The sequence below is a fragment of the Salmo salar genome, chromosome 18 (assembly GCF_965601325.2).
Source record: "Salmo salar chromosome 18, fSalSal1, whole genome shotgun sequence".
NCBI classification, from domain to species: domain Eukaryota; kingdom Metazoa; phylum Chordata; class Actinopteri; order Salmoniformes; family Salmonidae; genus Salmo; species Salmo salar.
Genome location: NC_138308.1, coordinates 57372280 through 57398432, shown reverse-complemented (window position 1 = coordinate 57398432; position 26153 = coordinate 57372280). Strand labels below are relative to the sequence as shown.

The following is a 26153-nucleotide window of genomic DNA, read 5'->3' as shown; positions in this document are numbered from 1 at the left end:
ACCTCTCCCCTCTCTGTTCTAAAAGCTACCTCTCTCCTCTCTGTTCTAAAAGCTACCTCTCCCCTCTCTGTTCTAAATGCTACCTCTCCCCTCTCTGTTCTAAAAGCTACCTCTCTCCTCTCTGTTCTAAAAGCTACCTCTCCCCTCTCTGTTCTAAAAGCTACCTCTCCTCTCTGTTCTGAAAGCTACCTCTCCTCTCTGTTCTAAAGTCTACCCCTCCCCTCTCTGTTGTAAAAGCTACCTCTCCCCTCTCTTTTCTAAAAGTTTCCTCTCCCCTCTCTGTTCTAAAAGCTACCTCTCCCCTCTCTGTTCTAAACGCTACCTCTCCTCTCTCTGTTCTTAAAGCTACCTCTCTCCTCTCTCTGTTCTAAAAGCTACCTCTCCCCTCTCTGTTCTAAAAGCTACCCCCCTTTGTTCTAAAATCTACCTCTCTCCTCTCTGTTCTGAAAGCTACCTCTCCCCTCTCTGTTCTAAAAGCTACCTCTCTCCTCTCTGTTCTGAAAGCTACCTCTCCCCTCTCTGTTCTAAAAGCTACCTCTCCTCTCTCTGTTCTAAAAGCTACCTCTCTCCTCTCTCTGTTCTAAAAGCTACCTCTCCCCTCTCTGTTCTAAAAGCTACCTCTCCCCTCTCTGTTCTAAAGGCTACCTCTCCCCTTTCTGTTCTAAAAGCTACCTCTCCCCTCTCTGTTCTAAAAGCTACCTCCCCTTTGTTCTAAAAGCTACCTCCTCTCTCTGTTCTGAAAGCTACCTCTCCCCTCTCTGTTCTCAAAGCTACCTCTCTCCTCTCTGTTCTCAAAGCTACCTCTCCCCCTCTGTTCTAAAAGCTACCTCTCCCCTCTCTGTTCTAAAAGCTACCTCTCTCCTCTCTGTTCTAAAAGCTACCTCTCCCCTCTCTGTTCTAAAGGCTACCCCTCCCCTCTCTGTTCTAAAAGCTACCTCTCCCCTCTCTTTTCTAAAAGCTTCCTCTCCTCTCTCTGTTCTAAAAGCTACCTCTCTCCTCTGTCTGTTCTAAAAGCTACCTCTCCCCTCTCTGTTCTAAAAGCTACCTCTCCTCTCTCTGTTCTAAAAGCTACCTCTCCCCTCTCTGTTCTAAAAGCTACCTCACCCCTCTCTGTTCTAAAAGCTACCTCTCCCCTCTCTGTTCTAAAAGCTACCTCCTCTCTGTTCTAAAAGCTACCTCTCTCCTCTCTGTTCTAAAAGCTACCTCCCCTCTGTTCTGAAAGCTACCTCTCCTCTCTCTGTTCTAAAGGCTACCTCTCCTCTCTGTTCTAAAGGCTACCCCTCCCCTCTCTGTTCTAAAAGCTACCTCTCCCCTCTCTTTTCTAAAAGCTTCCTCTCCTCTCTCTGTTCTAAAAGCTACCTCTCTCCTCTGTCTGTTCTAAAAGCTACCTCTCCCCTCTCTGTTCTAAAAGCTACCTCTCCCCTCTCTGTTCTAAAAGCTACCTCTCCCCTCTCTGTTCTAAAAGCTACCTCTCCCCTCTCTGTTCTAAAAGCTACCTCTCCCCTCTCTGTTCTAAAAGCTACCTCCTCTCTGTTCTAAAAGCTACCTCTCTCCTCTCTGTTCTAAAAGCTACCTCCCCTCTGTTCTGAAAGCTACCCCTCCCCTCTCTGTTCTAAAAGCTACCTCTCCCCTCTCTGTTCTAAAGGCTACCTCTCCCCTTTCTGTTCTAAAAGCTACCTCTCCCCTCTCTGTTCTAAAAGCTACCTCCCCTTTCTTCTAAAAGCTACCTCCTCTCTCTGTTCTGAAAGCTACCTCTCTCCTCTCTGTTCTGAAAGCTACCTCTCCCATCTCTGTTCTAAAAGCTACCTCACCCCTCTCTGTTCTAAAAGCTACCTCTCCCCTATCTGTTCTAAAAGCTATCTCCCCTTTGTTCTAAAAGCTACCTCTCTCCTCTCTGTTCTGAAAGCTACCACCCCTCTCTGTTCTAAAAGCTACCTCTCCCCTCTCTGTTCTAAATGCTACCTCTCCCCTCTGTTCTAAAAGCTACCTCTCTCCTCTCTGTTCTAAAAGCTACCTCTCCTCTCTCTGTTCTAAAAGCTACCTCTTTCCTCTCTCTGTTCTAAAAGCTACCTCTCCCCTTTCTGTTCTAAAAGCTACCTCTCCCCTCTCTGTTCTAAAGGCTACCTCTCCCCTCTCTGTTCTAAAAGCTACCTCTTCTCTCTGTTTTAAAAGCTACCTCTCCCCTCTCTGTTCTAAAAGCTACCTCTCTCCTCTCTGTTCTAAAAGCTACCTCCCCTTTGTTCTAAAAGCTACCTCCTCTCTCTGTTCTGAAAGCTACCTCTCCCCTCTCTGTTCTGAAAGCTACCTCTCTCCTCTCTGTTCTCAAAGCTACCTCTCCCCCTCTGTTCTAAAAGCTACCTCTCTCCTCTCTGTTCTAAAAGCTACCTCTCCCCTCTCTGTTCTAAAGGCTACCCCTCCCCTCTCTGTTCTAAAAGCTACCTCTCCCCTCTCTGTTCTAAAAGCTACCTCTCCCCTCTCTGTTCTAAAAGCTACCTCTCCCTCTCTGTTCTAAAAGCTACCTCACCCCTCTCTGTTCTAAAAGCTACCTCTCCCCTCTCTGTTCTAAAAGCTACCTCCTCTCTGTTCTAAAAGCTACCTCTCTCCTCTCTGTTCTAAAAGCTACCTCCCCTCTGTTCTGAAAGCTACCTCTCCTCTCTCTGTTCTAAAGGCTACCTCTCCTCTCTGTTCTAAAGGCTACCCCTCCCCTCTCTGTTCTAAAAGCTACCTCTCCCCTCTCTTTTCTAAAAGCTTCCTCTCCTCTCTCTGTTCTAAAAGCTACCTCTCTCCTCTGTCTGTTCTAAAAGCTACCTCTCCCCTCTCTGTTCTAAAAGCTACCTCTCCCCTCTCTGTTCTAAAAGCTACCTCTCCCCTCTCTGTTCTAAAAGCTACCTCACCCCTCTCTGTTCTAAAAGCTACCTCTCCCCTCTCTGTTCTAAAAGCTACCTCCTCTCTGTTCTAAAAGCTACCTCTCTCCTCTCTGTTCTAAAAGCTACCTCTCTCCTCTCTGTTCTGAAAGCTACCTCTCCCCTCTCTGTTCTAAAAGCTACCTCTCCCCTCTCTGTTCTAAAGGCTACCTCTCCCCTTTCTGTTCTAAAAGCTACCTCTCCCCTCTCTGTTCTAAAAGCTACCTCCCCTTTCTTCTAAAAGCTACCTCCTCTCTCTGTTCTGAAAGCTACCTCTCTCCTCTCTGTTCTGAAAGCTACCTCTCCCCTTTCTGTTCTAAAAGCTACCTCTCCCCTCTCTGTTCTAAAGGCTACCTCTCCCCTCTCTGTTCTAAAAGCTACCTCTCCCCTCTGTTCTAATAGCTACCTCTCTTCTCTCTGTTGTAAATGCTACCTCCCCTCTCTGTTCTAAAAGCTACCTCTCCCCTCTCTGTTCTGAAAGCTTCACTCTGTTCTGAAAGCTACCTCTCCTCTCTCTGTTCTAAAAGCTACCTCTCCTCTTCTCTGTTCTAAAAGCTACCTCTCCCCTCTCTGTTCTAAAAGCTACCTCCCCTTTGTTCTAAAATCTACCTCCTCTCTGTTCTGAGAGCTACCTCTCCCCTCTCTGTTCTAAAAGCTACCTCTCTCCTCTCTGTTCTAAAAGCTACCTCTCCCCTCTCTGTTCTAAATGCTACCTCTCCCCTCTCTGTTCTAAAAGCTACCTCTCTCCTCTCTGTTCTAAAAGCTACCTCTCCCCTCTCTGTTCTAAAAGCTACCTCTCCTCTCTGTTCTGAAAGCTACCTCTCCTCTCTGTTCTAAAGTCTAACCCCTCCCCTCTCTGTTGTAAAAGCTACCTCTCCCCTCTCTTTTCTAAAAGTTTCCTCTCCCCTCTCTGTTCTAAAAGCTACCTCTCCCCTCTCTGTTCTAAACGCTACCTCTCCTCTCTCTGTTCTTAAAGCTACCTCTCTCCTCTCTCTGTTCTAAAAGCTACCTCTCCCCTCTCTGTTCTAAAAGCTACCCCCCTTTGTTCTAAAATCTACCTCTCTCCTCTCTGTTCTGAAAGCTACCTCTCCCCTCTCTGTTCTAAAAGCTACCTCTCTCCTCTCTGTTCTGAAAGCTACCTCTCCCCTCTCTGTTCTAAAAGCTACCTCTCCTCTCTCTGTTCTAAAAGCTACCTCTCTCCTCTCTCTGTTCTAAAAGCTACCTCTCCCCTCTCTGTTCTAAAAGCTACCTCTCCCCTCTCTGTTCTAAAGGCTACCTCTCCCCTTTCTGTTCTAAAAGCTACCTCTCCCCTCTCTGTTCTAAAAGCTACCTCCCCTTTGTTCTAAAAGCTACCTCCTCTCTCTGTTCTGAAAGCTACCTCTCCCCTCTCTGTTCTGAAAGCTACCTCTCTCCTCTCTGTTCTCAAAGCTACCTCTCCCCCTCTGTTCTAAAAGCTACCTCTCCCCTCTCTGTTCTAAAAGCTACCTCTCTCCTCTCTGTTCTAAAAGCTACCTCTCCCCTCTCTGTTCTAAAGGCTACCCCTCCCCTCTCTGTTCTAAAAGCTACCTCTCCCCTCTCTTTTCTAAAAGCTTCCTCTCCTCTCTCTGTTCTAAAAGCTACCTCTCTCCTCTGTCTGTTCTAAAAGCTACCTCTCCCCTCTCTGTTCTAAAAGCTACCTCTCCTCTCTCTGTTCTAAAAGCTACCTCTCCCCTCTCTGTTCTAAAAGCTACCTCACCCCTCTCTGTTCTAAAAGCTACCTCTCCCCTCTCTGTTCTAAAAGCTACCTCCTCTCTGTTCTAAAAGCTACCTCTCTCCTCTCTGTTCTAAAAGCTACCTCCCCTCTGTTCTGAAAGCTACCTCTCCTCTCTCTGTTCTAAAGGCTACCTCTCCTCTCTGTTCTAAAGGCTACCCCTCCCCTCTCTGTTCTAAAAGCTACCTCTCCCCTCTCTTTTCTAAAAGCTTCCTCTCCTCTCTCTGTTCTAAAAGCTACCTCTCTCCTCTGTCTGTTCTAAAAGCTACCTCTCCCCTCTCTGTTCTAAAAGCTACCTCTCCCCTCTCTGTTCTAAAAGCTACCTCTCCCCTCTCTGTTCTAAAAGCTACCTCTCCCCTCTCTGTTCTAAAAGCTACCTCTCCCCTCTCTGTTCTAAAAGCTACCTCCTCTCTGTTCTAAAAGCTACCTCTCTCCTCTCTGTTCTAAAAGCTACCTCCCCTCTGTTCTGAAAGCTACCCCTCCCCTCTCTGTTCTAAAAGCTACCTCTCCCCTCTCTGTTCTAAAGGCTACCTCTCCCCTTTCTGTTCTAAAAGCTACCTCTCCCCTCTCTGTTCTAAAAGCTACCTCCCCTTTCTTCTAAAAGCTACCTCCTCTCTCTGTTCTGAAAGCTACCTCTCTCCTCTCTGTTCTGAAAGCTACCTCTCCCATCTCTGTTCTAAAAGCTACCTCACCCCTCTCTGTTCTAAAAGCTACCTCTCCCCTATCTGTTCTAAAAGCTATCTCCCCTTTGTTCTAAAAGCTACCTCTCTCCTCTCTGTTCTGAAAGCTACCACCCCTCTCTGTTCTAAAAGCTACCTCTCCCCTCTCTGTTCTAAATGCTACCTCTCGCCTCTGTTCTAAAAGCTACCTCTCTCCTCTCTGTTCTAAAAGCTACCTCTCCTCTCTCTGTTCTAAAAGCTACCTCTTTCCTCTCTCTGTTCTAAAAGCTACCTCTCCCCTTTCTGTTCTAAAAGCTACCTCTCCCCTCTCTGTTCTAAAGGCTACCTCTCCCCTCTCTGTTCTAAAAGCTACCTCTTCTCTCTGTTTTAAAAGCTACCTCTCCCCTCTCTGTTCTAAAAGCTACCCCTCCTCTCTCTGTTCTAAAAGCTACCTCTCCCCTCTGTTCTAATAGCTACCTCTCTTCTCTCTGTTGTAAATGCTACCTCCCCTCTCTGTTCTAAAAGCTACCTCTCCCCTCTCTGTTCTGAAAGCTTCACTCTGTTCTGAAAGCTACCTCTCCTCTCTCTGTTCTAAAAGCTACCTCTCCTCTTCTCTGTTCTAAAAGCTACCTCTCCCCTCTCTGTTCTAAAAGCTACCTCTCCCCTCTCTGTTCTTAAAGCTACCTCTCTCCTCTCTCTGTTCTAAAAGCTACCTCTCCCCTCTCTGTTCTAAAAGCTACCCCCCTTGTTCTAAAATCTACCTCTCTCCTCTCTGTTCTGAAAGCTACCTCTCCCCTCTCTGTTCTAAAAGCTACCTCTCTCCTCTCTGTTCTGAAAGCTACCTCTCCCCTCTCTGTTCTAAAAGCTACCTCTCCTCTCTCTGTTCTAAAAGCTACCTCTCTCCTCTCTCTGTTCTAAAAGCTACCTCTCCCCTCTCTGTTCTAAAAGCTACCTCTCCCCTCTCTGTTCTAAAGGCTACCTCTCCCCTTTCTGTTCTAAAAGCTACCTCTCCCCTCTCTGTTCTAAAAGCTACCTCCCCTTTGTTCTAAAAGCTACCTCCTCTCTCTGTTCTGAAAGCTACCTCTCCCCTCTCTGTTCTGAAAGCTACCTCTCTCCTCTCTGTTCTCAAAGCTACCTCTCCCCCTCTGTTCTAAAAGCTACCTCTCCCCTCTCTGTTCTAAAAGCTACCTCTCTCCTCTCTGTTCTAAAAGCTACCTCTCCCCTCTCTGTTCTAAAGGCTACCCCTCCCCTCTCTGTTCTAAAAGCTACCTCTCCCCTCTCTTTTCTAAAAGCTTCCTCTCCTCTCTCTGTTCTAAAAGCTACCTCTCTCCTCTGTCTGTTCTAAAAGCTACCTCTCCCCTCTCTGTTCTAAAAGCTACCTCTCCCCTCTCTGTTCTAAAAGCTACCTCTCCCCTCTCTGTTCTAAAAGCTACCTCACCCCTCTCTGTTCTAAAAGCTACCTCTCCCCTCTCTGTTCTAAAAGCTACCTCCTCTCTGTTCTAAAAGCTACCTCTCTCCTCTCTGTTCTAAAAGCTACCTCCCCTCTGTTCTGAAAGCTACCTCTCCTCTCTCTGTTCTAAAGGCTACCTCTCCTCTCTGTTCTAAAAGCTACCTCTCCCCTCTCTGTTCTAAAAGCTACCTCTCCCCTCTCTGTTCTAAAAGCTACCTCACCCCTCTCTGTTCTAAAAGCTACCTCTCCCCTCTCTGTTCTAAAAGCTACCTCCTCTCTGTTCTAAAAGCTACCTCTCCTCTCTGTTCTAAAAGCTACCTCCCCTCTGTTCTGAAAGCTACCTCTCCTCTCTCTGTTCTAAAGGCTACCTCTCCTCTCTGTTCTAAAAGCTACCTCTCCTCTCTGTTCTAAAGTCTACCCCTCCCCTCTCTGTTGTAAAAGCTACCTCTCCCCTCTCTTTTCTAAAAGCTTCCTCTCCCCTCTCTGTTCTAAAAGCTACCTCTCCCCTCTCTGTTCTAAAAGCTACCTCTCATCTCTCTGTTCTTAAAGCTACCTCTCTCCTCTCTCTGTTCTAAAAGCTACCTCTCCCCTCTCTGTTCTAAAAGCTACCCCCCCTTTGTTCTAAAATCTACCTCTCTCCTCTCTGTTCTGAAAGCTACCTCTCCCCTCTCTGTTCTAAAAGCTACCTCTCTCCTCTCTGTTCTGAAAGCTACCTCTCCCCTCTCTGTTCTAAAAGCTACCTCTCCTCTCTCTGTTCTAAAAGCTACCTCTCTCCTCTCTCTGTTCTAAAAGCTACCTCTCCCCTCTCTGTTCTAAAAGCTACCTCTCCCCTCTCTGTTCTAAAGGCTACCTTTCCCCTTTCTGTTCTAAAAGCTACCTCTCCCCTCTCTGTTCTAAAAGCTACCTCCCCTTTGTTCTAAAAGCTACCTCCTCTCTCTGTTCTGAAAGCTACCTCTCTCCTCTCTGTTCTGAAAGCTACCTCTCCCCTCTCTGTTCTAAAAGCTACCTCTCCCCTCTCTGTTCTAAAAGCTACCTCTCCCCTCTCTGTTCTAAAAGCTACCCCCCCTTTGTTCTAAAATCTACCTCTCTCCTCTCTGTTCTGAAAGCTACCTCTCCCCTCTCTGTTCTAAAAGCTACCTCTCTCCTCTCTGTTCTGAAAGCTACCTCTCCCATCTCTGTTCTAAAAGCTACCTCTCCCCTCTCTGTTCTAAAAGCTACCCCCCCTTTGTTCTAAAAGCTACCTCTCCCCTATCTGTTCTAAAAGCTACCTCCCCTTTGTTCTAAAAGCTACCTCTCTCCTCTCTGTTCTGAAAGCTACCACCCCTCTCTGTTCTAAAAGCTACCTCTCCCCTCTCTGTTCTAAATGCTACCTCTCCCCTCTGTTCTAAAAGCTACCTCTCTCCTCTCTGTTCTAAAAGCTACCTCTCCTCTCTCTGTTCTAAAAGCTACCTCTCTCCTCTCTCTGTTCTAAAAGCTACCTCTCCCCTCTCTGTTCTAAAAGCTACCTCTCCCCTCTCTGTTCTAAAGGCTACCTCTCCCCTCTCTGTTCTAAAAGCTACCTCTTCTCTCTGTTTTAAAAGCTACCTCTCCCCTCTCTGTTCTAAAAGCTACCCCTCCTCTCTCTGTTCTAAAAGCTACCTCTCCCCTCTGTTCTAATAGCTACCTCTCTTCTCTCTGTTGTAAATGCTACCTCCCCTCTCTGTTCTAAAAGCTACCTCTCTCCTCTCTCTGTTCTAAAAGCTACCTCTCCCCTCTCTGTTCTAAAAGCTACCTCTCCCCTCTCTGTTCTAAAGGCTACCTCTCCCCTTTCTGTTCTAAAAGCTACCTCTCCCCTCTCTGTTCTAAAAGCTACCTCCCCTTTGTTCTAAAAGCTACCTCCTCTCTCTGTTCTGAAAGCTACCTCTCTCCTCTCTGTTCTGAAAGCTACCTCTCCCCTCTCTGTTCTAAAAGCTACCTCTCCCCTCTCTGTTCTAAAAGCTACCTCTCCCCTCTCTGTTCTAAAAGCTACCCCCCCTTTGTTCTAAAATCTACCTCTCTCCTCTCTGTTCTGAAAGCTACCTCTCCCCTCTCTGTTCTAAAAGCTACCTCTCTCCTCTCTGTTCTGAAAGCTACCTCTCCCATCTCTGTTCTAAAAGCTACCTCTCCCCTCTCTGTTCTAAAAGCTACCCCCCCTTTGTTCTAAAAGCTACCTCTCCCCTATCTGTTCTAAAAGCTACCTCCCCTTTGTTCTAAAAGCTACCTCTCTCCTCTCTGTTCTGAAAGCTACCACCCCTCTCTGTTCTAAAAGCTACCTCTCCCCTCTCTGTTCTAAATGCTACCTCTCCCCTCTGTTCTAAAAGCTACCTCTCTCCTCTCTGTTCTAAAAGCTACCTCTCCTCTCTCTGTTCTAAAAGCTACCTCTCTCCTCTCTCTGTTCTAAAAGCTACCTCTCCCCTCTCTGTTCTAAAAGCTACCTCTCCCCTCTCTGTTCTAAAGGCTACCTCTCCCCTCTCTGTTCTAAAAGCTACCTCTTCTCTCTGTTTTAAAAGCTACCTCTCCCCTCTCTGTTCTAAAAGCTACCCCTCCTCTCTCTGTTCTAAAAGCTACCTCTCCCCTCTGTTCTAATAGCTACCTCTCTTCTCTCTGTTGTAAATGCTACCTCCCCTCTCTGTTCTAAAAGCTACCTCTCCCCTCTCTGTTCTGAAAGCTTCACTCTGTTCTGAAAGCTACCTCTCCTCTCTCTGTTCTAAAAGCTACCTCTCCTCTTCTCTGTTCTAAAAGCTACCTCTCCCCTCTCTGTTCTAAAAGCTACCTCCCCTTTGTTCTAAAATCTACCTCCTCTCTGTTCTGAGAGCTACCTCTCCCCTCTCTGTTCTAAAAGCTACCTCTCCCCTCTCTGTTCTAAATGCTACCTCTCCCCTCTCTGTTCTAAAAGCTACCTCTTTCCTCTCTGTTCTAAAAGCTACCTCTCCCCTCTCTGTTCTAAAAGCTACCTCTCCTCTCTGTTCTGAAAGCTACCTCTCCTCTCTGTTCTAAAGTCTACCCCTCCCCTCTCTGTTGTAAAAGCTACCTCTCCCCTCTCTTTTCTAAAAGCTTCCTCTCCCCTCTCTGTTCTAAAAGCTACCTCTCCCCTCTCTGTTCTAAAAGCTACCTCTCCTCTCTCTGTTCTAAAAGCTACCTCTCTCCTCTCTCTGTTCTAAAAGCTACCTCTCCCCTCTCTGTTCTAAAAGCTACCCCCCCTTTGTTCTAAAATCTACCTCTCTCCTCTCTGTTCTGAAAGCTACCTCTCCCCTCTCTGTTCTAAAAGCTACCTCTCTCCTCTCTGTTCTGAAAGCTACCTCTCCCCTCTCTGTTCTAAAAGCTACCTCTCCTCTCTCTGTTCTAAAAGCTACCTCTCTCCTCTCTCTGTTCTAAAAGCTACCTCTCCCCTCTCTGTTCTAAAAGCTACCTCCCCTTTCTTCTAAAAGCTACCTCTCTCCTCTCTGTTCTGAAAGCTACCTCTCTCCTCTCTGTTCTGAAAGCTACCTCTCCCCTCTCTGTTCTAAAAGCTACCTCTCCCCTCTCTGTTCTAAAAGCTACCTCTCCCCTCTCTGTTCTAAAAGCTACCCCCCCTTTGTTCTAAAATCTACCTCTCTCCTCTCTGTTCTGAAAGCTACCTCTCCCCTCTCTGTTCTAAAAGCTACCTCTCTCCTCTCTGTTCTGAAAGCTACCTCTCCCATCTCTGTTCTAAAAGCTACCTCACCCCTCTCTGTTCTAAAAGCTACCTCTCCCCTATCTGTTCTAAAAGCTATCTCCCCTTTGTTCTAAAAGCTACCTCTCTCCTCTCTGTTCTGAAAGCTACCACCCCTCTCTGTTCTAAAAGCTACCTCTCCCCTCTCTGTTCTAAATGCTACCTCTCCCCTCTGTTCTAAAAGCTACCTCTCTCCTCTCTGTTCTAAAAGCTACCTCTCCTCTCTCTGTTCTAAAAGCTACCTCTTTCCTCTCTCTGTTCTAAAAGCTACCTCTCCCCTTTCTGTTCTAAAAGCTACCTCTCCCCTCTCTGTTCTAAAGGCTACCTCTCCCCTCTCTGTTCTAAAAGCTACCTCTTCTCTCTGTTTTAAAAGCTACCTCTCCCCTCTCTGTTCTAAAAGCTACCCCTCCTCTCTCTGTTCTAAAAGCTACCTCTCCCCTCTGTTCTAATAGCTACCTCTCTTCTCTCTGTTGTAAATGCTACCTCCCCTCTCTGTTCTAAAAGCTACCTCTCCCCTCTCTGTTCTAAAAGCTACCTCCCCTCTGTTCTGAAAGCTACCTCTCCTCTCTCTGTTCTAAAGGCTACCTCTCCTCTCTGTTCTAAAGGCTACCCCTCCCCTCTCTGTTCTAAAAGCTACCTCTCCCCTCTCTTTTCTAAAAGCTTCCTCTCCTCTCTCTGTTCTAAAAGCTACGTCTCTCCTCTGTCTGTTCTAAAAGCTACCTCTCCCCTCTCTGTTCTAAAAGCTACCTCTCCCCTCTCTGTTCTAAAAGCTACCTCTCCCCTCTCTGTTCTAAAAGCTACCTCACCCCTCTCTGTTCTAAAAGCTACCTCTCCCCTCTCTGTTCTAAAAGCTACCTCCTCTCTGTTCTAAAAGCTACCTCTCTCCTCTCTGTTCTAAAAGCTACCTCCCCTCTGTTCTGAAAGCTACCTCTCCTCTCTCTGTTCTAAAGGCTACCTCTCCTCTCTGTTCTAAAAGCTACCTCTCCTCTCTGTTCTAAAGTCTACCCCTCCCCTCTCTGTTGTAAAAGCTACCTCTCCCCTCTCTTTTCTAAAAGCTTCCTCTCCCCTCTGTTCTAAAAGCTACCTCTCCCCTCTCTGTTCTAAAAGCTACCTCTCCTCTCTCTGTTCTTAAAGCTACCTCTCTCCTCTCTCTGTTCTAAAAGCTACCTCTCCCCTCTCTGTTCTAAAAGCTACCCCCCCTTTGTTCTAAAATCTACCTCTCTCCTCTCTGTTCTGAAAGCTACCTCTCCCCTCTCTGTTCTAAAAGCTACCTCTCTCCTCTCTGTTCTGAAAGCTACCTCTCCCCTCTCTGTTCTAAAAGCTACCTCTCCTCTCTCTGTTCTAAAAGCTACCTCTCTCCTCTCTCTGTTCTAAAAGCTACCTCTCCCCTCTCTGTTCTAAAAGCTACCTCTCCCCTCTCTGTTCTAAAGGCTACCTCTCCCCTTTCTGTTCTAAAAGCTACCTCTCCCCTCTCTGTTCTAAAAGCTACCTCCTCTCTCTGTTCTGAAAGCTACCTCCTCTCTCTGTTCTGAAAGCTACCTCTCTCCTCTCTGTTCTGAAAGCTACCTCTCCCCTCTCTGTTCTAAAAGCTACCTCTCCCCTCTCTGTTCTAAAAGCTACCTCTCCCCTCTCTGTTCTAAAAGCTACCCCCCCTTTGTTCTAAAATCTACCTCTCTCCTCTCTGTTCTGAAAGCTACCTCTCCCCTCTCTGTTCTAAAAGCTACCTCTCTCCTCTCTGTTCTGAAAGCTACCTCTCCCATCTCTGTTCTAAAAGCTACCTCACCCCTCTCTGTTCTAAAAGCTACCTCTCCCCTATCTGTTCTAAAAGCTACCTCCCCTTTGTTCTAAAAGCTACCTCTCTCCTCTCTGTTCTGAAAGCTACCACCCCTCTCTGTTCTAAAAGCTACCTCTCCCCTCTCTGTTCTAAATGCTACCTCTCCCCTCTGTTCTAAAAGCTACCTCTCCCTCTCTGTTCTAAAAGCTACCTCTCCTCTCTCTGTTCTAAAAGCTACCTCTCCCCTCTCTGTTCTAAAAGCTACCTCTCCCCTCTCTGTTCTAAAAGCTACCTCTCCCCTCTCTGTTCTAAAAGCTACCTCTCCCCTCTCTGTTCTGAAAGCTACCTCTCCCCTCTCTGTTCTAAAAGCTACCTCTCCCCTCTCTGTTCTAAAAGCTACCTCTCCCCTCTCTGTTCTAAAAGCTACCCCCCCTTTGTTCTAAAATCTACCTCTCTCCTCTCTGTTCTGAAAGCTACCTCTCCCCTCTCTGTTCTAAAAGCTACCTCTCTCCTCTCTGTTCTGAAAGCTACCTCTCCCATCTCTGTTCTAAAAGCTACCTCACCCCTCTCTGTTCTAAAAGCTACCTCTCCCCTATCTGTTCTAAAAGCTATCTCCCCTTTGTTCTAAAAGCTACCTCTCTCCTCTCTGTTCTGAAAGCTACCACCCCTCTCTGTTCTAAAAGCTACCTCTCCCCTCTCTGTTCTAAAAGCTACCTCTCCCCTCTGTTCTAAAAGCTACCTCTCTCCTCTCTGTTCTAAAAGCTACCTCTCCTCTCTCTGTTCTAAAAGCTACCTCTCCTCTCTCTGTTCTAAAAGCTACCTCTCCCCTCTCTGTTCTAAAAGCTACCTCTCCCCTCTCTGTTCTAAAGGCTACCTCTCCCCTCTCTGTTCTAAAAGCTACCTCTTCTCTCTGTTTTAAAAGCTACCTCTCCCCTCTCTGTTCTAAAAGCTACCCCTCCTCTCTCTGTTCTAAAAGCTACCTCTCCCCTCTGTTCTAATAGCTACCTCTCTTCTCTCTGTTGTAAATGCTACCTCCCCTCTCTGTTCTAAAAGCTACCTCTCCCCTCTCTGTTCTAAAAGCTACCTCCCCTCTGTTCTGAAAGCTACCTCTCCTCTCTCTGTTCTAAAGGCTACCTCTCCTCTCTGTTCTAAAGGCTACCCCTCCCCTCTCTGTTCTAAAAGCTACCTCTCCCCTCTCTTTTCTAAAAGCTTCCTCTCCTCTCTCTGTTCTAAAAGCTACGTCTCTCCTCTGTCTGTTCTAAAAGCTACCTCTCCCCTCTCTGTTCTAAAAGCTACCTCTCCCCTCTCTGTTCTAAAAGCTACCTCTCCCCTCTCTGTTCTAAAAGCTACCTCCCCCTCTCTGTTCTAAAAGCTACCTCTCCCCTCTCTGTTCTAAAAGCTACCTCCTCTCTGTTCTAAAAGCTACCTCTCTCCTCTCTGTTCTAAAAGCTACCTCCCCTCTGTTCTGAAAGCTACCTCTCCTCTCTCTGTTCTAAAGGCTACCTCTCCTCTCTGTTCTAAAAGCTACCTCTCCTCTCTGTTCTAAAGTCTACCCCTCCCCTCTCTGTTGTAAAAGCTACCTCTCCCCTCTCTTTTCTAAAAGCTACCTCTCCCCTCTCTGTTCTAAAAGCTACCTCTCCCCTCTCTGTTCTAAAAGCTACCTCTCCCTCTCTGTTCTAAAAGCTACCTCTCCCCTCTCTGTTCTAAAAGCTACCTCTCCCCTCTCTGTTCTAAAAGCTACCTCTCCCCTCTGTTCTAAAAGCTACCTCTCCCCTCTCTGTTCTGAAAGCTACCTCTCCTCTCTCTGTTCTAAAGGCTACCTCTCCTCCTCTCTGTTCTGAAAGCTACCTCTCCCCTCTCTGTTCTAAAGGCTACCTCTCCTCTCTCTGTTCTAAAAGCTACCTCTCTCCCTCTCTGTTCTAAAAGCTACCTCTCCCCTCTCTGTTCTAAAAGCTACCTCTCCCCTCTCTGTTCTAAAAGCTACCTCTCCCCTCTCTGTTCTAAAAGCTACCTCTCCCCTCTCTGTTCTAAAAGCTACCTCCCTCTCTGTTCTGAAAGCTACCTCCTCTCTCTGTTCTGAAAGCTACCTCTCTCCTCTCTGTTCTGAAAGCTACCTCTCCCCTCTCTGTTCTAAAAGCTACCTCTCCCCTCTCTGTTCTAAAAGCTACCTCTCCCCTCTCTGTTCTAAAAGCTACCCCCCCTTTGTTCTAAAATCTACCTCTCTCCTCTCTGTTCTGAAAGCTACCTCTCCCCTCTCTGTTCTAAAAGCTACCTCTCTCCTCTCTGTTCTGAAAGCTACCTCTCCCATCTCTGTTCTAAAAGCTACCTCACCCCTCTCTGTTCTAAAAGCTACCTCTCCCCTCTCTGTTCTAAAAGCTACCTCCCCTCTCTGTTCTAAAAGCTACCTCTCTCCTCTCTGTTCTGAAAGCTACCACCCCTCTCTGTTCTAAAAGCTACCTCTCCCCTCTCTGTTCTAAAGCTACCTCTCCCCTCTGTTCTAAAAGCTACCTCTCTCCTCTCTGTTCTAAAAGCTACCTCTCCTCTCTCTGTTCTAAAAGCTACCTCTCCCCTCTCTGTTCTAAAAGCTACCTCTCCCCTCTCTGTTCTAAAAGCTACCTCTCCCCTCTCTGTTCTAAAAGCTACCTCTCCCCTCTCTGTTCTGAAAGCTACCTCTCCCCTCTCTGTTCTAAAAGCTACCTCTCCCCTCTCTGTTCTAAAAGCTACCTCTCCCCTCTCTGTTCTAAAAGCTACCCCCCCTTTGTTCTAAAATCTACCTCTCTCCTCTCTGTTCTGAAAGCTACCTCTCCCCTCTCTGTTCTAAAAGCTACCTCTCTCCTCTCTGTTCTGAAAGCTACCTCTCCTCTCTCTGTTCTAAAGTCTACCCCTCCCCTCTCTGTTCTAAAAGCTACCTCTCCCCTCTCTGTTCTAAAAGCTCCTCTCCCCTCTCTGTTCTAAAAGCTACCTCTCTCCTCTCTGTTCTGAAAGCTACCTCCCCTCTCTGTTCTAAAAGCTACCTCTCCCCTCTCTGTTCTAAATGCTACCTCTCCCTCTCTGTTCTAAAAGCTACCTCTCCCCTCTCTGTTCTAAAAGCTACCTCTCCCCTCTCTGTTCTAAAAGCTACCTCTCCCTCTCTGTTCTAAAAGCTACCTCTCCCCTCTCTGTTCTAAAAGCTACCTCTCCCCTCTCTGTTCTAAAAGCTACCTCTCCCCTCTCTGTTCTAAAAGCTACCTCTCCCCTCTCTGTTCTAAAAGCTACCTCTCCCCTCTCTGTTCTAAAAGCTACCTCTCCCCTCTATGTTCTAAAAGCTACCTCTCCCCTCTCTGTTGTAAATGCTACCTCCCCTCTCTGTTCTAAAAGCTACCTCTCCCTCTCTGTTCTAAAAGCTACCTCCCCTCTCTGTTCTAAAAGCTACCTCTCCCCTCTCTGTTCTAAAAGCTACCTCTCCCCTCTCTGTTCTAAAAGCTACCTCACCCCTCTCTGTTCTAAAAGCTACCTCCCCCCTCTCTGTTCTAAAGGCTACCTCCTCTCTGTTCTAAAAGCTACCTCTCCCCTCTCTGTTCTAAAAGCTACCTCCCCTCTGTTCTGAAAGCTACCTCTCCTCTCTCTGTTCTAAAAGCTACCTCTCTCCTCTCTGTTCTAAAAGCTACCTCTCCCCTATCTGTTCTAAAAGCTACCTCTCCTCTCTGTTCTAAAAGCTACCTCTCCCCTCTCTGTTCTAAAAGCTACCTCTCTCCTCTCTGTTCTAAAAGCTACCTCTCCCCTCTGTTCTAAAAGCTACCTCTCCCCTCTCTGTTCTGAAAGCTACCTCTCCTCTCTCTGTTCTAAAGGCTATCTCTCCTCTCTCTGTTCTGAAAGCTACCTCTCCCATCTCTGTTCTACAGGCTATCTCTCCTCTCTCTGTTCTAAAAGCTACCTCTCTCCTCTCTGTTCTAAAAGCTACCTCTCCCCTCTCTGTTCTAAAAGCTACCTCTCCCCTCTCTGTTCTAAAAGCTACCACTCTCCTCTCTGTTCTAAAAGCTACCTCTCCTCTCTCTGTTCTAAAAGCTACCTCTCCCCTCTCTGTTCTGAAAGCTACCTCTCTCCTCTCTGTTCTAAAAGCTACCTCTCCTCTCTGTTCTAAAAGCTACCTCTCCTCTCTGTTCTAAAAGCTTCCTCTCCCCTCTCTGTTCTAAAAGCTACCTCTCTCCTCTCTTTTGTAAATTCTACCACCCCTCTCTGTTCTAAAAGCTACCTCTCCCCTCTCTGTTCTGAAAGCTACCTCCCCTCTGTTCTAATAGCTACCTCTCCCCTCTCTGTTCTGAAAGCTACCTCTCTCCTCTCTGTCCTAAAAGCTACCTCCTCTCTGTTCTAAAAGCTACCTCCCCTCTCTGTTCTAAAAGCTACCTCCCCTCTCTGTTCTAAAAGCTACCTCTCCCCTCTCTGTTCTAAAAGCTACCTCTCCTCTCTCTGTTCTAAAAGCTACCTCTCCCCTCTATGTTCTAAAAGCTACCTCTCCCCTCTATGTTCTAAAAGCTACCTCTCCTCTCTGTTCTAAAAGCTACCTCTCCTCTCTGTTCTGAAAGCTATCTCTCCCCTCTCTGTTCTGAAAGCTACCTCTCTCCTCTCTGTTCTAAATGCTACCTCTCCTCTCTCTGTTCTAAAGTCTACCCCTCCCCTCTCTGTTCTAAAAGCTACCTCTCCCCTCTCTTTTCTAAAAGCTTCCTCTCCCCTCTCTGTTCTAAAAGCTACCTCTCTCCTCTCTGTTGTAAATGCTACCTCCCCTCTCTGTTCTAAAAGCTACCTCTCCCCTCTCTGTTCTGAAAGCTACCTCCCCTCTGTTCTAAAAGCTACCTCCCCTCTCTGTTCTAAAAGCTACTTCCCCTCTCTGTTCTAAAAGCTACCTCCCCCCTCTCTGTTCTAAAGGCTACCTCCTCTCTGTTCTGAAAGCTACCTCTCCCCTCTCTGTTCTAAAAGCTACCTCCCCTCTGTTCTGAAAGCTACCTCTCCTCTCTCTGTTCTAAAAGCTACCTCTCTCCTCTCTGTTCTAAAAGCTACCTCTCCCCTCTCTGTTCTAAAAGCTACCTCTCCTCTCTGTTCTAAAAGCTACCTCTCCCCTCTCTGTTCTAAAAGCTACCTCTCTCCTCTCTGTTCTAAAAGCTACCTCTCCCCTCTGTTCTAAAAGCTACCTCTCCCCTCTCTGTTCTGAAAGCTACCTCTCCTCTCTCTGTTCTAAAGGCTATCTCTCCTCTTTCTGTTCTGAAAGCTACCTCTCCTATCTCTGTTCTAAAGGCTATCTCTCCTCTCTCTGTTCTAAAAGCTACCTCTCTCCTCTCTGTTCTAAAAGCTACCTGTCCTCTCTCTGTTCTAAAAGCTACCTCTCCCCTCTGTTCTGAAAGCTACCTCTCTCCTCTCTGTTCTAAAAGCTACCTCTCCTCTCTGTTCTAAAAGCTTCCTCTCCCCTCTCTGTTCTAAAAGCTACCTCTCTCCTCTCTTTTGTAAATTCTACCACCCCTCTCTGTTCTAAAAGCTACCTCTCCCCTCTCTGTTCTGAAAGCTACCTCCCCTCTTTTCTAATAGCTACCTCTCCCCTCTCTGTTCTGAAAGCTACCTCTCTCCTCTCTGTTCTAAAAGCTACCTCTCTCTCTGTTCTAAAAGCTACCTCCCCCTCTCTGTTCTAAAAGCTACCTCCCCTCTCTGTTCTAAAAGCTACCTCTCCCCTCTCTGTTCTAAAAGCTACCTCTCCTCTCTCTGTTCTAAAAGCTACCTCTCCCCTCTATGTTCTAAAAGCTACCTCCTCTCTGTTCTGAAAGCTATCTCTCCCCTCTCTGTTCTGAAAGCTACCTCTCTCCTCTCTGTTCTAAAAGCTACCTCTCCTCTCTCTGTTCTAAAGTCTACCCCTCCCCTCTCTGTTCTAAAAGCTACCTCTCCCCTCTCTTTTCTAAAAGCTTCCTCTCCCCTCTCTGTTCTAAAAGCTACCTCTCTCCTCTCTGTTGTAAATGCTACCACCCCTCTCTGTTCTAAAAGCTACCTCTCCCCTCTCTGTTCTGAAAGCTACCTCCCCTCTGTTCTTATAGCTACCTCTCCCCTCTCTGTTCTGAAAGCTACCTCTCTCCTCTCTGTTCCAAAAGCTACCTCTCTCTCTGTTCTAAAAGCTACCTCCCCTCTCTGTTCTAAAAGCTACCTCCCCTCTCTGTTCTAAAAGCTACCTCTCCCCTCTCTGTTCTAAAAGCTACCTCTGTTCTAAAAGCTACCTCTCCCCTCTCTGTTCTAAAATCTACCTCCCCTCTGTTCTGAAAGCTACCTCTCCTCTCTCTGTTCTAAAGGGTACCTCTCCTCTCTGTTCTAAAAGCTACCTCTCCCCTCTCTGTTCTAAAAGCTACCTCTCCCCTCTCTGTTCTAAAAGCTACCTCTCCCCTCTCTGTTCTAAAAGCTACCTCTCCCCTCTCTGTTCTAAAAGCTTCCTCTCCCCTCTCTGTTCTAAAAGCTACCTCTCCTCTCTCTGTTCTAAAAGCTACCTCTCCCCTCTCTGTTCTAAAAGCTACCCCTCCTCTCTCTGTTCGAAAAGCTACCTCTCCCCTCTGTTCTAATAGCTACCTCTCTTCTCTGTTCTAAAAACGACCTCTCCCCTCTCTGTTCTAAAAGCTACCTCTCTCCTCTCTGTTGTAAATGCTACCTCCCCTCTCTGTTCTAAAAGCTACCTCTCACCTCTCTGTTCTGAAAGCTACCTCCCCTCTGTTCTAAAAGCTACCTCTCCCCTCTCTGTTCTGAAAGCTACCTCTCTCCTCTCTGTTCTAAAAGCTACCTCCCCTCTCTGTTCTAAAAGCTACCTCTCCCCTCTCTGTTCTAAAGGCTACCTCCTCTCTGTTCTAAAAGCTACCTCTCTTCTCTGTTCTAAAAACTACCTCTCCCCTCTCTGTTCTAAAAGCTACCTCTCCCCTCTCTGTTCTAAAAGCTACCTCCTCTCTGTTCTAAAAGCTACCTCTCCCCTCTCTGTTCTAAAAGCTACCTCTCCCCTCTCTGTTCTAAAAGCTACCTCTCCTTTGTTCTAAAATCTACCTCTCTCCTCTCTGTTCTGAAAGCTACCTCTCCCCTCTCTGTTCTAAAAGCTACCTCTCTCTGTTCTGAAAACTACCTCTCCCCTCTCTGTTCTAAAAGCTACCTCTCCCCTCTCTGTTCTAAAAGCTACCTCACCCCTCTCTGTTCTAAAAGCTACCTCTCCCCTATCTGTTCTAAAAGCTACCTCCCCTTTGTTCTAAAAGCTACCTCTCGCCTCTCTGTTCTGAAAGCTACCTCTCCCCTCTCTGTTCTAAAAGCTACCTCTCCTCTCTCTGTTCTGAAAGCTACCTCTCCTTTCTCTCTTCTAAAAGCTACCTCTTCTCTCTCTGTTGTAAAAGCTACCTCTCCTCTCTGTTCTAAAATCTACCTCCCCTCTGTTCTGAAAGCTACCTCCACTCTGTTCTAAAAGCTACCTCCACTCTGTTCTAAAAGCTACCTCTCTCCTCTCTGTTCTAAAGGCTACCTCTCCTCTCTGTTCTAAAAGCTACCCCTCTCCTCTCTGTTCTAAAAGCTACCCCTCTCCTCTCTGTTCTAAAAGCTACCTCTCTCCCCTCTGTTCTAAAAGCTAACTCTCCCCTCTTATTTTTGTCCTTTTGCAGTCCTAGAAATGTACAGTAAATTGAAGGAGCAGCTTGAATCCAAAAGGTAAGTGAACTACTTCCTTACTCTCCTCACTATGTTCATTGTTGTTGTCATCAATGTTTTACTCGACCGCAATATATTAACCATGAAGTCCCCCTCTCTAGATAACATGGTGCTTTGGACAGTAAGACCCTAAAGCTTTCCTAGAAACCCTCTCTGGCTCAATATAGCTCACAAACAAAAGGCAGGCTATCTTTACGTCACAGAATACTGAACAATTCACAGAAGTATGACTAACGGGAAACTGTAAATAGACACTATTTCAATGGACCCAAGCAGAGGGGAAGTGAAGCTCACGGGGAACCTGACAGTGAAGACCCTTCCTTGTCGCTTAACGTCGGTTTTAATCAGTCATAACACATCGTTGGGCGAGGTCACTGTTAAAACTCAGAACAGTGGACCTTGTGTGACCCTTGACCCTTCTTCACAGCACAGCGCCGGCCTAGACAACATTGCTGTCACAGCCGCCGGTCAGAGTGTTGGAAAGAGACATCCTAGCTTTTCCATCGATCGCTTCTGTGACATCATGGGCAGCGTCATTGAGGGAAATCTGTATTTTAAAGTAGACCACTTTCTTCTTCTATTCGTTTATTGGCGGTAGACAAACTGAAAATAGGTTGGCCTCTAGCTCCGCCCGCCGGAGTGGACGGGCCAATCGCGCCGCCCGCCGGAGTGGAGGGGCCTATCGCGCCGCCTGCCGGTGTGTTTGCTCAGGTGTATAATTCCCTGTTAGGCCCCTCTGTGATCCCTCCTCAACCCATAGAAAATCCCACCCAGTTCACTGGAAATACTGCAGAAATACTTGAAGTTTTATGGAAGGTGTGTCCTCTATCTATCTCTATGGCTCGGATCCAATGAAGCCAATGATGGCAGTGTTTCTCTGTGTCTCCTGTCCTCACTAATGACCAGCCTGGGACATGGACTAATCACACTGGGAATAACCTGGGGTTCACATGGAACAACTCACTCACTGGGCAGGGGGCACGCTGAACACACACACACTCACACACACACACACTGGGCAGGGGGCACACACACTGAACGAATACCTACACATACACACTGGGCAGGACACACACACACACACTGAACGAACAACTACACACACACACTGGGCAGGACACACACACACACACACACACACACACACACACACTGAACGAGAACCTACACACACACTGGGCAGGACACACACACACACTGAACAAACACCTACACACACACACACACACACACTGGGCAGGACACACATACACACACTGGGCAAGACACACACACTTAACTAGCATGTCCACACAGTACATTATTCAAAGCTATTGGGGTGAGTGTTTTGCGTGAAAATACTGTTTAGGACAGTGGTTCCCAACTGGGACTATCCACAGGGGGGGGAATTCAGGGCTACTAGGACCCCTGGGGTACTGGGACTATCCAGAGGGGGGGGACTTCAGGGCTGTTGGGAACCCTGGGGTACTGGGACTATCCACAGGGGGGGACTTCAGGGCTACTAGGACCCCTGGGGTACTGGGACTATCCACAGGGGGAGACTTCAGCACTACTAGGACCCCTGGGGTACTGGGACTATCCACAGGGGGGGGACTTCAGGGCTACTAGGACCCCTGGGGTACTGGGACTATCCACAGGGGGGACTTCAGGGCTACTAGGAGCCCTGGGGTACTGGGACTATCCACAGGGAGGACTTCAGGGCTACTAGGACCCCTGGGGTGCTGGGACTATCCACAGGGGGAGACTTCAGGACTAGTAGGACCCCTGGGGTACTGGGACTATCCACAGGGGGTACTTCAGGACTAGTAGGACCCCTGGGATACTGGGACTATCCACAGGGAGGACTTCAGGGCTACTAGGACCCCTGGGGTACTGGGACTATCCACAGGGGGGACTTCAGGACTAGTAGGACCCCTGGGGTACTGGGACTATCCACAGGGGGGACTTCAGGACTAGTAGGACCCCTGGGGTACTGGGACTATCCACAGGGGGGACTTCAGGGCTGCTAGGACCCCTGGGGTACTGGGACTATCCACAGGGGGGACTTCAGGGCTACTGGGACCCCTTGGGTACTGGGACTATCCACAGGGGGGGACTTCAGGGATACTAGGACCCCTGGGGTACTGGGACTATCCACAGGGGGAGACTTCAGGGATACTAGGACCCCTGGGGTACAGGGACTATCCACAGGGGGGGGGGGACTTCAGGGCTACTAGGACCCCTGGGGTACTGGGACTATCCACAGGGAGGACTTCAGGGCTACTAGGACCCCTGGTGTACTGGGACTATCCACAGGGGGAGACTTCAGGACTAGTAGGACACCTGGGGTACTGGGACTATCCACAGGGAGGACTTCAGGGCTACTAGGACCCCTGGGGTACTGGGACTATCCACAGGGGGGACTTCAGGGCTACTAGGACCCCTGGGGTACTGGGACTATCCACATGGGGGACTTCAGGACTACTAGAACCCCTGGGGCACTGGAACTATCCACGGGGGGGACTTCAGGGCTACTAGGACCCCTTGGGTACTGGGACTATCCACAGGGGGGGACTTCAGGGATACTAGGACCCCTGGAGTACTGGGACTATCCACAGGGGGAGACTTCAGGGATACTAGGACCCCTGGGGTACTGGGACTATCCACAGGGGGGGGGACTTCAGGGCTACTAGGACCCCAGGGGTACTGGGACTATCCACAGGGAGGACTTCAGGGCTACTAGGACCCCTGGTGTGCTGGGACTATCCACAGGGAGGACTTCAGGGCTACTAGGACCCCTGGGGTACTGGGACTATCCACAGGGGGGACTTCAGGACTAGTAGGACCCCTGGGGTACTGGGTCGATCCACAGGGGGGACTTCAGGGCTACTAGGACCCCTGGGTTACTGGGACTATCCACAGGGGGGACTTAAGGACTAGTAGGACCCCTGGGATACTGGGACTATCCACAGGGAGGACTTCAGGGCTACTAGGACCCCTGGGGTACTGGGACTATCCACAGGGGGGACTTCAGGACTAGTAGGACCCCTGGGGTACTGGGACTATCCACAGGGGGGACTTCAGGACTAGTAGGACCCCTGGGGTACTGGGACTATCCACAGGGGGCTCTTCAGGGCTACTAGGACCCCTGGGGTACAGGGACTATCCACGGGGGGGACTTCAGGGCTGCTAGGAAACCTGGGGTACTGGGACTATCCACAGGGGGGGACTTCAGGGCTGCTAGGACCCCTGGGGTACTGGGACTATCCACAGGGGGGTCTTCAGGACTAGTAGGACCCCTGGGGTACTGGGACTATCCACAGGAAGGGACTTCAGGGCTACTAGGACCCCTGGGGTTCTGGGACTATCCACAGGGAGGGACTTCAGGACTACTAGGACCCCTGGGGTGCTGGGTCTATCCACAGGGAGGACTTCTGGGCTACTAGGACCCCTGGGGTACTGGGACTATCCACAGGGGGTACTTCAGGGCTACTAGGACCCCTGGGGCACTGGGACTATCCACAGGGGGGACTTCAGGGCTACTCGCACCCCTGGGGTGCTGGGACTATCCACAGGGGCCTTCAGGGCTACTAGGACCCCTGGGGTACTGAGTCTATCCACAGGGGGGGACTTCAGGGCTACTAGGACCCCTGGGATAGTGGGACTATCCACTGGGAGTGACTTCAGGACTAGTAGGACCCCTGGGGTACTGTGACTATCCACAGGAAGGACTTCAGGGCTACTAGGACCCCTGGGGTACTGGGTCTATCCACAGGGGGGACTTCAGGGCTACTAGGACCCCTGGGTTACTGGGACTATCCACAGGGGGGTCTTCAGGGCTACTAGGACCCCTGAGGTACTGGGACTATCCACGGGGGGTACTGCAGGGCTGCTAGAAACCCTAGGGTACTGGGACTATCCACAATGGGGGACTTAAGGACTACTAGAACCCCTGGGGCACTGGAACTATCCACGGGGGGAACTTCAGGGCTACTAGGACCCCTTGGGTACTGGGACTATCCACAGGGGGGGACTTCAGGGGTACTAGGACCCCTGGGGTACTGGGACTATCCACAGGGGGAGACTTCAGGGATACTTGGACCCCTGGGGTACTGGGACTATCCACAGGGGGGGAGACTTCAGGGCTACTAGGACCCCTGGGGTACTGGGACTATCCACAGGGGGGGGACTTCAGGGCTACTAGGACCCCTGGGGTTCTGGGACTATCCACAGGGGGAGACTTCAGGACTAGTAGGACCCCTTGGGTACTGGGACTATCCACAGGGAGGACTTCAGGGCTACTAGGACCCCTGGGGTACTGGGACTATCCACAGGGGGGACTTCAGGACTAGTAGGACCCCTGGGGTACTGGGTCTATCCACAGGGGGGACTTCAGGGCTACTAGGACCCCTGGGTTACTGGGACTATCCACAGGTGGGTCTTCAGGGCTGCTAGGACCCCTGGGGTACTGGGACTATCCACGGGGGGGACTTCAGGGCTGCTAGGAAACCTGGGGTACTGGGACTATCCACAGGGGGGGACTTCAGGGCTACTAGGACCCCCGGGGTACTGGGACTATCCACAGGGGGGGACTTCAGGGCTTCTAGGACCCCTGGGGTACTGGGACTATCCACAGGGGGGTCTTCAGGACTAGTAGGACCCCTGGGGTACTGGGACTATCCACAGGAAGGGACTTCAGGGCTACTAGGACCCCTGGGGTTCTGGGACTATCCACAGGGAGGGACTTCAGGACTACTAGGACCGCTGGGGTACTGGGTCTATCCACAGGGAGGACTTCTGGGCTACTAGGACCCCTGGGGTACTGGGACTATCCACAGGGGGTACTTCAGGGCAACTAGGACCCCTGGGGCACTGGGACTATCCACAGTGGGGACTTCAGGGCTACTCGCACCCCTGGGGTGGTGGGACTATCCACAGGGGGGACTTCAGGGCTACTAACACCATCCAGTCCAGGTCTTTGTCATGCCACTCACAGTAAACACCACCCAGCCCAGGTCTTTGTCATGCCACTCACAGTAAACACCACCCAGCCCAGGTCTTTGTCATGCCACTCACAGTAAACACCACCACCCAGCCCAGGTCTTTGTCATGCCACTCACAGTGAACACCACCCAGTCCAGGTGGGGGGGGGGGGGGGAGTTTAGAAGGATTACTTTATCCTATCCTAGGTATTCCTTAAAGAGGTGGGGTTTCAGGTGTCTCCGGAAGGTGGTGATTGACTCCGCTGTCCTGGCGTCGTGAGGGAGCTTGTTCCACCATTGGAGTGCCAGAGCAGCACACCACCCAGCCCAGGTCTTTGTCCTGCCACTCACAGTAAACACCACCACCCAGCCCAGGTCTTTGTCATGCCACTCACAGTAAACACCACCCAGTCCAGCTCTTTCACATAAATAATGCTTTTCTCTTCAACACTGATAAAAGACTGAATCTACTGTATGGCTCCACATCCAGTATATTTCAACTAGTGCACATTTCCCTCTTACAAGCTTATATTCCGATACACTATTCATTGGTCCTCCGTCATCTAATCATCCTTAACAAATACAGCGGTGTTTTCAGTAATTAAACTCTCGGTCAGCAGAGGAAACCATTTTGTTCAGTAGCAGTATGAAAGCCCAACCAGACTAGAGAGAGAGAGAGAGAGGGAGGGATGAGAAGTGACGGCAGGTATCTGTGTTCCTAGACACTATGCTGCGTTGAAGACCATGGAGCAGCTGGAGAAGGTGTTCATCCCGCGGGTCAGCCGTTACCGCTTCTGTCAGATCATGGCTGACAACCTGCCCAAGCTCAGAGAGGACATTAAGGACATCTCCATGTCCGACCTCAAGGACTTCCTGGAGAGCATCAGGAAACACTCGGACAAGATCGGAGAGACCGCCATGAAACAGGTAAGAGACGTTGTTGTTATTATTATATAGAAACAGGCAGAGTATAGGTATAAAACAGGTATGACACTGGCCCTTTGGACACTGTGCTAACTAACCTCCAGACGAGCTTCAATGTCATACAACTCTCCTCCTTAAATACAAGTAAAACTAAATGCATGCTCTTCAACCGATCGCTGCCCGCACCTGCCCGCCCGTCCAGCATCACTACTCTGGACGGTTCTGACTTAGAATATGTGGACAACTACAAATACCTAGGTGTCTGGCTAGACTCTAAACTCTCCTTCCAGACCCACATTAACCATCTCCAATCCAAAATTAAATCTAGAATTTGCTTCCTATT

General features: G+C 48.9%; 1 protein-coding gene across 6 annotated transcripts in view; it reads left to right on the top strand.

Annotated features, from left to right (window-relative positions):
* exoc6 (exocyst complex component 6) overlaps positions 1-26153 on the top strand; it is a 388637-nt gene that overhangs the window by 194721 nt on the left and 167763 nt on the right. For 5 of the 6 annotated variants that reach the window (XM_082965010.1, XM_082965008.1, XM_082965009.1 and 2 more), the window contains 2 exons: positions 19880-19925; positions 25609-25813. In XM_082965010.1, coding sequence (XP_082821136.1) covers positions 19880-19925; positions 25609-25813 — 251 coding nt within the window. Of the gene's footprint in view, positions 1-19879; positions 25218-25608; positions 25814-26153 lie in introns of those variants that run through there. The other variant, XM_082965013.1, reaches the window with a different exon arrangement.